This window comes from Trachurus japonicus, chromosome 4, assembly GCF_045865225.1.
Source record: "Trachurus japonicus isolate A0001 chromosome 4, Traja_1.0".
Lineage (NCBI taxonomy): Eukaryota > Metazoa > Chordata > Actinopteri > Carangiformes > Carangidae > Trachurus > Trachurus japonicus.
Genome location: NC_140910.1, coordinates 2,560,864 through 2,573,737, shown reverse-complemented (window position 1 = coordinate 2,573,737; position 12,874 = coordinate 2,560,864). Strand labels below are relative to the sequence as shown.

General features: G+C 42.0%; 1 protein-coding gene across 1 annotated transcript; it reads right to left on the bottom strand.

The window, feature by feature from the left end:
• Positions 1-1,280: 1,280 nt before the first annotated feature.
• On the bottom strand, positions 1,281-12,129 carry lmnb2 (lamin B2). Its single transcript, XM_085773362.1, has 13 exons — positions 11,679-12,129; positions 8,808-8,944; positions 8,493-8,649; positions 7,424-7,549; positions 7,050-7,148; positions 6,661-6,732; positions 6,452-6,577; positions 6,133-6,353; positions 4,938-5,175; positions 4,674-4,781; positions 3,629-3,748; positions 3,434-3,511; positions 1,281-2,018 (listed from the first exon to the last, which is right to left on the bottom strand). The coding sequence occupies exons 1-13, from the start codon at positions 11,889-11,891 to the stop codon at positions 1,983-1,985; spliced, it is 1,731 nt and encodes a 576-aa protein (XP_085629488.1). The 5' UTR covers positions 11,892-12,129; the 3' UTR covers positions 1,281-1,982.
• Positions 12,130-12,874: the final 745 nt, after the last annotated feature.

Below are 12,874 nucleotides of genomic sequence, written 5' to 3'. Positions count from 1 at the left end.
AACCCATTCATACAGGGGCTGCATGTGGATCTAATCCTAAAGACACAGCTGTGACGGGGTCTTCCCTGGTGGCCGCTGTTCGACTCCAGTCTGCAGCTGCTAACTACACGACATGATCTCCGGATTAAGTTAGGTTTCAATTTCATTTCCCTCCTTGTCTGTATGCACACACACCTCCCGTTAGTGGTCTGGTCTGTGTCTCTATGAGCAGTTTAAAGCTCAGACACTAAACATGTAGCACGCCTGCTTTCAGGCTTTTTATGTGGTCTGTTCATTGACTGACCAGAGTGTCAGAGTCAACATGAGGCAAGATACGACTGACGTGGGCTGTTTGGCACTACAGCCCAGAAAATAATAACCCTGATATATTACGTCAGGTCACCGCTCCCCTTCACTGTTGAGTTGATCTAAATTTCATGTGTTAACGGTTTTCAGATTCTAGTGTTCACATTGGAGTAGAATAATAACAGAATAATCTGATATTATCAGGTCAGTGAGAGCGACTCACCCTCTAATGTCAGGGTGGAAGACCTGGACCAAGGCCTCTGAGGCAGCTCCACAGTCTGCAAGCTGCTGGACTGTTTACAGATTTTTTTTTGTCAGGCTGTTTCAGGTACAACTCAACTATACACAAAAACATTTATATTGACTGGATTTTTTGATATCAAACATCATACCACCTGTAAAATGGTAGGACTTTTGCTGGGGTCTGTTCGAAACAAGCGTCTTCTCCTATTTTGAAATTATCATTTGGAGGTCAGGACAGATTTTACCTTAATTAAACAACTGCACTTTGCTATATTTAGGTTTCAATGATATTTTCATAAATTGATCAGCTCGGTCTCAGCGCTGACAGCAAGTTTTCATCTATAGATGTCAAAAAAGCAGCCAGCAGACATCTGTAGTGTTTCTGCTCAAAGAGAATCAGTCCTGCTGTCAGGAGCCCATTGACAGTCAAGTGAAACACAGCTTTAGCTGCATCTCTATGTAAACCTTTCAGATAAAGACAAATAAGAAATACAGTAAATTGTGCAGCGGTAACAGGGCTGAGCAAGTGGCTGAAATATCCTCCAAATCATAATATGGCCAAGTGCAGTGTTCAAATTGAAGGAGTTACATTTTACTGATGCAAAACCTGGGACTACATAGTTTTATAAATGAAGCACTCGGGCACCAAAGAGAAGTTTCTACCACAAATTATAATTTCCAGACATCAAAGAACATGTTTGTCTGAAACAGACCCACAGCAAAAATCATATATTGTTTTCTTTTTTTTCCTGTAGTGGAATTTTATTTTTAATTCCCACTGAAATCGTGACTAATCGCAATATTTGTCAAAATAGCCACACTTTGGATTTTTTAATCTATCATTCAGTGCTGGTGGGTAACCACACAAACAAATGTGACAGATGAGAAACAGTTCAACACTTTTTTCGTGGTGAGCAGTGTCTCGATTTTAGAGGACAACAAATTTCCTCAAATCAAAAGAACAACAGCTCATGACTGGTTCATCATCAACATCATCATTATTCATTTATCTTTATGGCTATGGAGAAGAGGTCCTTATCTCAACAACTCAGTTATTTTAGTTGATCTCATTATACATTGTGTTGGTCATGAAAGATGAAACCAAAATGCCCACTGCATAAGAATGAAAGACAGCCAATGAGAGGAAGCATTGACATACGGAGAACTATTAGTAGGGGATGGGGTATTCAGTTGCAACACCACAATTTGACAATTTAGGTCCATCATCTTTGTGCGATACGCAGATGTTGGCATTGCTAGTAACACGTAGGTAAATGACGAGGCATATTAAAGCAGGCCCAGAAATGTGGAGAGCAGTAGAAACAGAGTCCATTAGTCCAAAAGTTCTTACATTGTCTCGAACAATAAAAACCAAATGAGGCCATGGACAGGATCACATCTGAGAGTATTTTGAAAAACGGGTAAGTCAAAGCCATCAGCAGAAGACGAAGGCCTCACATGATGGCACACTCTCTGGAGGACATCTTTCTCTGAGGGAGGAGCAAACAGATTCAGGTGATCAGAAAAAAAAGGGCATTTATATTAAATACACATAATTAAATTCATTCAAAATCAAAATCAATCAAAATCAAAATTCATTTGTTTCAGGTTCAACACAACTTATGATACACCACCAACATTTAGCAACTTTGGCAAACAGAAATATTTGGAAATTAAAACCTGTTCAGCTGCCAGTTTATTAGGAACAATTTGCTAGAACCAATGCAATCTAATGCTGATCCAGCTGTATGATCATTTTAGAGGGTACATTTTGTGCATTGCATTATACAGAGGTGCTTCTGCTAGTGGCCACTAATCTATTTACATGGGATGGGTGGAATAATAGAAACATTTGACAGCAGGTCAAGTGCAATACAATTGAACAACACAAACAACTGCAGAAAAATAACCATAGAAACAAACAGTTGCCACACAAACTGAACATTATAATCGCCATGAAAGTAAGATTTACTGCAGGACTGTTGCTGCATTAGATTTAACTAGGTGTACCTAATAAACAGGGGACTCATATCAGTGTATATGCCTCTGAGGTTATGTTAGTTCAGATAATAACAACACTTATGGTGAAAATACCCTCTGTGCCCCTACATCATGTTCGCCAGTTTCCCCATGAAAGATCCCAAAAACTAAGTTTGAGTCCCTCTCTAATAACCTGTCAGTGTTATACAATATGATATTGTTGGAGGTCTGGTTATTCCTCAAATAGACTGTTAATCTCTCTACCTCCTTTTTTTCTGTTTACCATTACACACTGTACTACTATGGTTATAGATGAACAGGAGGGGGCAGCAGCTTATCCTCTCATCCTCTTAACAAAATCCCTAAGTGACAAAGAAGAAGTTTCAGGTCTTTACACACATGTTAGAACATAAGTGATGTGCCATAAGTGATGTGCCCTTCCTTTAAATGTCACCAGAAGGAAAGTGTATGCATCCTGATCAGAGGAGCTACTGAGAGGCCAACATCAACTTTGAGGGTGTTAAGTCTTTCTAGCTGAACATGAACATATCTGTAGGGAGTGATGGACAGAAATCCCCCATTGAAGGTGAGAGAGAGACAGACGTATCCAACCAGACTAATGGCTGCACTTACTCTGTTTTTAATTTCTAAATATTTTGAGAACTATCTTTTGTTGGTCTACTGTTAGTTTGTGCTAGTTTTGCTGTAAGTGCAATTTTTTTTAAATAAATCTAGATTTTTTTATGAATCCATAATCCATGTGCATTTTGTCAAGGAACAAAATTAGTTTCTTTTGTTTTATGATTAAAATCAATCTAATATAATATACTAACAAACTATTTGTGAGCAAAGGACAAAAAACAGTATCAAATGTGGAAAAATAAGAAAAAAAAGTAAAATGGGGAAGAAGAAAAAAATCACCTACCGTTTGTACCACTTCCTCCTCTTCATCTCCGTTCTCTACCTCTACCTGAGTCTTGGTTACACTACGTCTGGCCACCTCCTGCACGACAGCAACACAAACATGAATGTCAGTCAGCATATACAGTAACACTGCGACTGTGACTGAATCAAGGACTCAAACGGATAACAGGCATGAGTCATGCATGGACAACTTTACCTCGCCATCGGCGTTGATCAAAGAGGTAACAATGTCATTTCCTGTTCCCCAGGAGGCCTGGCTCTTCCACAACAAGTCAGATGGTGGACTGTGGGCCACGCCAGCATCAGCAGACCACACCTGTTTACAGAGGTAAATACATCATGAAGTTAAATGTCCATACAATAAGAAATATGAGCACTGGTGTGAACGCTTAAGAATTAAACTGCAGTGTTTAATCTTCAAACAGCTAGCTGATGATGTAACCGTGTTTGGCTGTGGACCAAACCTTCTGTCTGGTTGGACATCTGCAGACCAAGACGTCTCACTTCCCTTTGGCCAATAGTCGGCTGATTGCGTTACTGCAGAAGATGATTCCTCTATGAATCATTTGCTACATCAGTGACAATGTAACAGTATTCGGCTGGTTAGCTTCCTGTTTAATCTCTGTGGTATTTGACTCGCTGACTAACTCAAGCCGACTATGAACTGACTTGATGCTCACTGTTCTCACACACTTGGCAGCTGTAGAAACTTGCCACAACCCATTCATAAACACTCTATGAAGACAATTAGACTGCTAGATATTAAGATATACTATAACAAGATAAGGCATTACAGGCAGCACCAATGGTAAGAACGGTATATGCTTCCTGTCTCCTCAGTGGGCGTGGTCGTAACGTAAGTTCATGTCAAAACACAATACAATAAAACACCAAATAGTTTGAAGTACAAATTTTATCTCAATTTTAACTTTTAATGCCTGGTTGCAGGTACAAGTCCCTCTAGAAGTCTATGGTTGGAAAGCGAAGCCTGCAGCAGTGAAGCCAGAACCACAGAGAAAAGAGGTCTGTTGAGCTCTTAAAAGAATCAGACGGACACAGAAACATGTCTCGTGTCAGTAGGACTAGGTTCCACTCACTGTGCTGTCAGCAGACATCTTTAAAGCCACACATCACCTGATTTAAATATGAGAACGTGTGTGCTTTGGATGAAGGGAACCATTCAGTCATCACACATTTATTCAAAGAAACTACTACTACTACTACTACTTCATGTGTCTCACCGTGACTGTCTGTCCAGCTTTGAGGACAAACTTTGGTGAGAACTTGTACATGATCTCATCCCCATCGTCAACCTGTCTGTTCAACCTCCAGTTACCCAGAGGCTGGTCCTGCAAAACATGTAAACACAGAAACGTTAATCACCCAACTGCTCCGCTCAACATTTAGGTGATGTCCTTTTCTGTTCAATTTCTGTTGGAACTATGTGATGCTGCTGATAACAGCTCCTCGTCTGTATAAACCAGCCTTTGTTCTGTCTTGCATACCTGCTCGGTCTCATTGGTCAGTGTGACTGCATTTCCATCCATGTCAGTGGGTGATATGGTGACTGCTCCACTTGCGGTGGCCTCTTCAGACACCAGCAGCTGCTCCTCTCCTCTAGCCATCTCAGCCATCTCCGCAGCTTCCACCTCCACTCTCTTCCTCTTGGAGGTGCGTGAGGAGGAGGAGCCAGTTAACCTGGAAACGGTGACTCGAGATGATGGGGAAGGAGACAGCTTCAGCCTGGGGAGAGTGCAGGCAGGAGCCACCGGTGAGTTAATGACAATCCACCACACAGCTTTGGTTGAAAAGTACAAGTAATATCCTTTCTAAGCACTTCTCCTTGATAGAAAACATGGAGGAAAAAACTGACTGCACTTACATTAAACTGGACAGACTTTAAAGAGAATCTGTTCTTCAGTCTATCAGACATGGATTTCCATAAGATTTTGTGTCACAAACATAAAACAGCTGCTCTGTTGTTTCGACATGTAAAACTACAAAAGGTGTGTCACTTTACATGTTGCTGCAGCAAAGAGTTGTGTGTTATACTCCTGTTGTGTTCAAATCCATCTCTGCCCCTTTTCTTTACTTATGACAGCACTGACAATAAAGGTAACTTTTAACACTGAAACTCATTCCCTGATCATGTAGAGAACTGGACAAGCCCCCATCATGGCTGCTGCTTGGATACTTCTGGATCATCACATAAAGCAAGAGATTTCCTCTTAGTCTAGTTTAGTCTCGCCTTGTTTGAGTCATGCTGAATACTGAGCAGTTTGCCCATTTTTTCATCCACTCATAACAAATTACAGTGAGAAGAAGGTACTTGACATATTTCCCCACCCCTCTTTTTGCCTGAATGTTTGTGCTGCTGCACATTAATCTGATGGCACTGAGTTCTGAAGTGTGCCATCATGCTGAAATGGTTACCAGACTCAAGTTTGTTAGACAGATGTTGCAACATCACACTGATCATGTATTTTCTTTGTTCCAGACAGGCTGAATTGCTTTTATCTCAACATTATAAGAGGTACTAGTCTTAATTCCAGTCCCATCCCCCAAAATAAGGTGCAGGGACAGACAACAGAGCAATACAATAAGCATATACTGCAATACTGTCATTTACAACAGCTGTTCACGCAATATATTGACATATTAAACTCTGCCAGCAAGTAAGTGTGTGTGTATGTGTTGTACCTGTGCTCCTCTCCCTCCAGCAGTTTCCTGTAGGCATTGATCTCCATGTCGAGGGCGAGCTTCACATCCAACAGCTCCTGGTATTCGCTGAGCTGAGCGTTCATCCGGTCTCTCAGTTCACTCATCTCTAGTTCTTTTCCTTCAATGATCTGGCGGTGCTTGTCCCTCTCTGCTGACAAAATGTCCTCCAGCTCTCTGATACGATCCTCTGAGGCAGACGCCTACAGACACGTCCAAAAGAACATTCATCAGCTGGGTAAGCTAACTGGCTATAGCTAGTAGTAGCTGGTTTGTGTGACAGAAGGTTGAAGAGCAGTACCTGTTTCTGCAGGGCACTCAGCTGGTAGGAAAGGCCCTCTATTCTCATACGCGCCTCCTGCACCTCCTCCCTGGCGTTGCTTACTGCCTTGTCGTTCATGTCCGAGGACACCTTGGCATTGTCCAACTAGACGGAGACCAAGACACACTTTGTGTGAGAGTAAGAACATCAAGAAACAAAGGAAGAAGGAAAAAGGATTTGCCTCTGACCTTGGCCTGGAAGGTTTGCTCCAGTTCTTCCTTGTAAAACGAAACTTGCTCATCGTGTGTCTTCCTTAGGTCCTGGTGGGATCACACAAACCTGGTCAATGCTAATTCTCATACTTCCACAGTAACTATTCCACCAATACAACAACGGAACCACATTGTGGCCACACCGATCTAATACCATTTAATGATTTGTATGGGTTGATTTATACTCAGTTTCATTGAAAGCATTTTACAATACTGTTAGAGAGCTGCAAACATTCGTCAAGTTTGTACAGCCCTGACAAACATTATCATTATATTATTAAATGTACAGCTATAATTCTATTCCAATGGTATTATAACACCGCTCATACCACCCACTCCCACTAAAAAGACTCATCCCATCATACCTGAAGAGCTTGGGCCAGTTTGAACTCATAGTCCTGTCTGACTCCAGAGTCCACCTCCACTATTCTCTGCTCCTGTCGACGACGGGACTCACGCACCTCCTGAACACAGAGTGACAGATGGGAATGTAAAAGTTACAGATTCTGAAAGTTGTGAAACTCGGTGTTTGAGCATGTCCCAGAGTCTGCCTCAAAGCAGTGGATCACCGGTTCAACTCCTGACCGAAGGGGAGAACAGCGGTAATTAAGTAACAATAGATTTTAGATTTTTTTTGTGTGTAAAATTGTTTTATATTTTTTAATGTTATTGTGTTTATGACAAATCTAATAACTGATTAATTGTCTATGACTTCTCACAAACCACACACACTCCTTACCTCTTCAAACATGTTCTTTCTGAACTCCAGCTCTTCACTCAGTGACTGACAGCGGTTCTCCAGGTCGACACGCATCAGTGTCTCTGCCTCCAGCTGGCGTTTGGCCACAGCATGACTGTCCTCTGCCTAAACACCATAAGAACAATTGGAACAGGAACACACACCAGAATAAGTTAAACTGATTCATTGGCAGCCTGATGCTGTACATAAGCTCAAACGATTTAGTTTGAGTTAAAACTTTAAGATATTTAATCCTGTTTTGATTCAGTGGGAAGCTCAGTAAATAATGTCGTCATCATCAATTACATTTGCACAATCATTTTTCACTTTTATTTATTTGTTTTTTAACACGGTACAACAAAATGTTCTCAAGGGCTTCTTGTGGGTCTGAACCCCCACTGACTGAAGCTTCCTTCAGTCTGTGTAGTTTAACGACAGTCTAGTCAAATTTTGGTTCAGTGAATCATGGCACAATTATGTAAATAAAAAAAGGTACATGAAACCAAAGCCACACTATTAGTCAAGGTTTCCTCATCAGTTTCCTTTTCCCTTCAGCTAATTTGCAACTGTGGGTCATATCAGAATAAATATACGACTGTATGAATTTTGCTGAATGAATCTCAAGATCATCAAAGCTCCTAGTGACCCACCGATGGACTGGTCTCTCAGAGCAATAACTGGCCCACTTTTTTAGATCGACCACCACAGACCTGACTCCATCTTCATCCACAACGGATTCAATTTACGTCCAACGCAGCCCAAAATCACAGTGTAGGGCAGCTTTCGAGTGCACTACCTCTCAATGTGTAAAAATCTAACGGTCTGGGTAATTATACTTCTTCCTCATAAAGTGTGCACTTGGTTTGGCTGGGTGGAGCAGTGGTTAGCACTACTGCCTTATAATGAGAAGATTCCTGGTGTGAACCACGCTACTGTAACACCCCAAGGAGTTAGATCATTAGATTTGTATCCTCTCTAAATGACAGCCAAGGAGTAAGAGAACATTCAGTGTTTCCTCAGACTTTTAACCTGTTCTTATAACTCCTACAGGAAACCTTGCGGTACACACCTTAGCCAGCAGGGTCTTGACATCAGCCAGCTCAGAGGTCAGAGCAGCATTCTGGCTCAGAGCTGTAGAAAGAGCTGCTTCGCTCTTGTTCAGCTTGTCTTCCAAACTGCTGGCCCTGGACACCGCTGCAGCCAGATCGTTATCCTTCTTCTTGGCGCTGTAACCCACAGACAGAGGAAAAAGAAAAAGTTACTTCCCCAAACTGACCCCTGTGCCCAACAAGTGGCTGTTTCCAAATGCTTCACTGGTCCCCAGACTCGTCTGTTGCCACACACCGTGACCTATGTGATGATTAGATGTTTTGTATCACATTACCTGCGTGTGGCCTCTTCCAGGTCTGCCTGAGCCTTGCCAAGGTCTATCTGGAGCCTGGCTCTCTCCCTCGCAGTGTCATCCAAAACCCGTCGAGCATCAGCTAACTCTGCCTCATACAGAGACTTCAGGCCTGTCACCTACAGAGAAGGACAGGAAAATGAATTGCAGGTGTGAATATGTGTATATGCATTCATGGTGGCCACATTCTTTCAGCAGTGTGTGTACATTCGTGTGCCTTGGGCCACACAGAGGGACTGCTTAACTAACATCATCAGCTGCTTGACATACCTATTCATTGTCTCAATGCTAGCTTTGTCCGTGATGTCTGAGAACCTCAAAAAGTCCACCAAGTCATTTGCCTGGACTACACACCCAACCTGTACTGTTTGATGATTTGTTCTTTCTAGCAGAGTTGGCACAGGATGTAGCCTCCCTCCCCCCAAGTTACAAACAAGATCTTTTCAAAACAAAATCATATACATGTTTATTTGCATAATAGAGCAGCAGACGGATGAGTTCTGATCCAGTGATCACTCAATATGCACGTGAAGACAGTACACCGTAGTGTCAGATCTGAACATGACATCAATAGTCAACATATTCTTCCAATAATCTACATTTGCTTTCAGGAAGAATGGGCGGTGGCCGTGGGCAAGGCAAAGGGCATTCATCACACATCAGACATAAGACCAGTCTTAAGAAGTTGAGCAGAATCTTGTTCGCACATGTAAACTCCAAGTTACACACCCTTTGTGAGTCCAAATCTCATGTGTTAGGGGGGTTAAGATCTGAATTGGCAGATATGTTCTCCAATTGCACATAAACTTACAGAGAGCAGAGTAGTTACTTTCTTAATGTCTACAGTCTGAAAATATAGACCCAGCTTTACTTTGCCAGGACCATGAGCCCTTTTCTATAATAAGCAATTGGCTCAACGTACGGGTGAGAGATCTTGTAAATAGATCATGTGACAATTTTAGTCAGAAGCGCCATGCATGATCTTAATAACCAACTACAAAAATTTCTTCACAGAAATTCCTGTGAAGAAAAATTTCTTCACAGAAATTTTAGAGAGTGCCACTGGATGTGATCTCTGTCAACATGGGAATCAAACCCACAACCTTAAGATCAAGAGTTAGGCTACATTGTACAGACAGAGCTAATCAGACATACACATGATCATCTGGCTGTGACATAAGGAGTTGTCAACCTGTGCGTGCGTGCGTGCGCGTGTTAGACTTTAATCACAATAACTGCCAAATGTTTGATTGACTGTTGTTTGATTCGCCCTCAGACAGGCTGGGTCAGAGAGAGAGGGGGCAGTGAGAAACAGTGTCAACACACCACAGACCAACGTCTCAATCAGAAACAGAGTTGGCAAATGTACATGACGACTTTTAATTTGAAATAACAAATATGAAATCTGTTCTCCTGATACCGCCTGGTACTCAGAGTAGAACTGATAATGTCAAGTGGTGCTGGAGAATGAAATGTGAAAATGAGGTGCATCCCTGAGACACATGGAGAGTGAGTTGACTGCGCCCTTTAGATTTGAATGTGTCAGAAATGCTTATTTCCACATCCAGTGGCAGGAATGTGGAAATACAGGAATAACAAACTAAATAAAAATTTGAATAAAAAAAATAAATGGACATATTTTACAGTGGGCATTTGAAATAAACATCTTCATATGCAAGGGTGTGTATATATTTGGACACCTATACTGTACTGTACCTGAGTGATGGTGTGTGGAGTATGTGACCTAAGACTAAGTTGGGAAAGACCTGCTCCACAGGTCTGTCCTCTCAAAACTGTAGGAGTAGTAAATCAAAATGTGGTAGGGAAGTTGAATAATAACACACATTAAAACGATAGAGAGCTGAGTGGAGCCCTGTGGAAATTAATTAAAATGTTGAATATGATGTGAGATTCCTTTCTTTCTGCCACACTTGAGTGTTCGTCAGGCAGCAGCTATTTCCCCCCGCAAGGCAATCTTCTGTTTACAAACTGTGTCACTACTACCACTCATACCATTTGCTAATTTCATGTGGAGTATTTGTCAGGACAAGCATGTGTTTTTGTTTTTAGAGTTCAGTCTCTGCAGCTCGTCCCACTTCAGGCTGTCCTGACTGCAGATCAGTGCATACAGTATACAGGCAACCCGCATCTTTCTTACCTCCTCTAAAGACAATTATAATAGTCAACAGTTTTGCTAACAGTTTTGCAGATTTACTTGTAAGTAACAGAGAGGAGAATCGAAAGTGATTGTTTTTAAAAAGGCTGATGAGTTGGGATGCCTCAGGATGATTCACTGCATTCACATTCCTCCTTGAGTAAAGTGCACTATGAAAAATCACGGGGGATATCCACAGATTGGCGCGCAGAGCCACCCCGGTTCCGTCACACTGGGGCGGAGGTTAGGAAATGCCTCGCATACAAACTACTATCAATAAAAAAAAAGTGATTGAGTGAATTTAATAAACACATGTGCACATGTGGCTGTGAAAACTAGCTCGATTCGTGGAAAAATTAAAGACGGTTTACATGATGTTATGATCAGTTGCTGCCCAACTTTGACTATAATTAAAACGTGTAGTTCGGCCATCACTGTGGCTTTGTAACGTTAATAATCTTACTAGCGCTAGATACCAATTTCTTTTTTTCTTTTTTTCAAATAATACCACACCATAAGCTGATCATTAGTGTTGCTATGTAATACTTTCTATCGAGTCCTTAACAACACGTGGGTATGTGTTTATTAGCTAGGTTCATTGTGAGCTGCACTGAGGGACCGGACTTCTGCTGCGGGGCGACGTGAAGATGAAAGCGGACAATCCGACCTGGAGCCGGGACTGGTTTTATCAGGCTCACCTCTCTGGTCGTCACCTCCTCCTTCTCGGACACTTTGACCATCAGCCGGTCATTCTCCAGCTCCAAGGAGCGCACACGGTCGATATACACGGCGAGCCTGTCGTTCAAGTGCTGCAGATCCTGTTTCTCCTGTAAACGGGAGATCCGGGTGGGAGACAGGGGAGTAGAGGCCGCCGGTCGGCCAGCTTCACGGCTCGGAGTTGCAGTAGCCATAACGGTTCTTTCGATAATCCTGTGTTTGCTTCGCCACCCGCTGAGGAATAGAAAACAAACGTATCGGCTGCTCTACTTAAAACTGAAGATTCAGAAACACTTCCTCTCCTTTGTTAACGACACGGTGTAAATCAATGGACCCGTACACGCTCATGCAGCGGCTCCGACAGTTGCCTGAAACGGCGATATGATTCCAAGATGGCCGACACCGCTATCAAGACCGCGCCAAAAGCGGAGAGCACTTCCTGCCTCGCAATGGATGATGGGAGAATAAGAGGGAGCGCTTCTTCTCCAGCGTGGAACCGTGCATCACACGGAACAGGCCCACGAGTGTATCACATGAGACCGTGACACGAGACAGTGTAGTGGAGAAATTAAAAAGATACAATGAAATCAGGGCCAACAAAAAATCTAATAAAACAAAATAATGTCTTCAAAACAAAGTTTTTCAGACAGCTGGATTTTTTTCAGCCTTCCATTTCAGATTTCAAACCTGCTCCTGCGGATCAGCTGTCACGTTCACTCCCCCATTAACTCCTCCAAAATGTTACACCCATCTCTAAAGCAAGTGTGTGCTTTCGTTTAGACAGCATACAAAGAGATAATTTGAATGGGTTTCTGATACTGAAATTATCAATAGACAACTAAACAAAGACATATTTCAAACTCCCCAAGTTGAGCATAGGAATCATATTGAAAATGGCCATGCCTTACCATCTATTTCACAGTTGAAGGATCAAATTTGTCCAAGACTCAAAATATTCAAATCAGCAAAAAACAAACAAACATTGCTTTCATATTTCCCTTTTGTTGACATGTTTGCTCTGTCATTCTAATGTCTTTCCCATTGATGAATGCCTATTTTCCAGTGTTTTTCACTGTTTTTACAGCTGTGAATGCAGATGGTTCAGTCATTTACAATCAGCCCAGTCAGTTGCTCCTAGTGTACATTGAAGAGATGTTGCAAATAACTTTCATAATGT

What these genes read in the sequence shown, in the direction of transcription:
- lmnb2 (XM_085773362.1), bottom strand. Translation starts at nt 11,891, where the DNA reads ATGGCTACTGCAACTCCGAGCCGTGAAGCTGGCCGACCGGCGGCCTCT. An exon ending in CTGGAAGAGGCCACACGCAG is followed by an intron (nt 8,650 to 8,807) that starts GTAATGTGATAC and finishes TGTGGGTTACAG; the next exon opens with CGCCAAGAAGAAGGATAACG. An exon ending in TGAGTGCCCTGCAGAAACAG is followed by an intron (nt 6,354 to 6,451) that starts GTACTGCTCTTC and finishes ACGTGTCTGTAG; the next exon opens with GCGTCTGCCTCAGAGGATCG.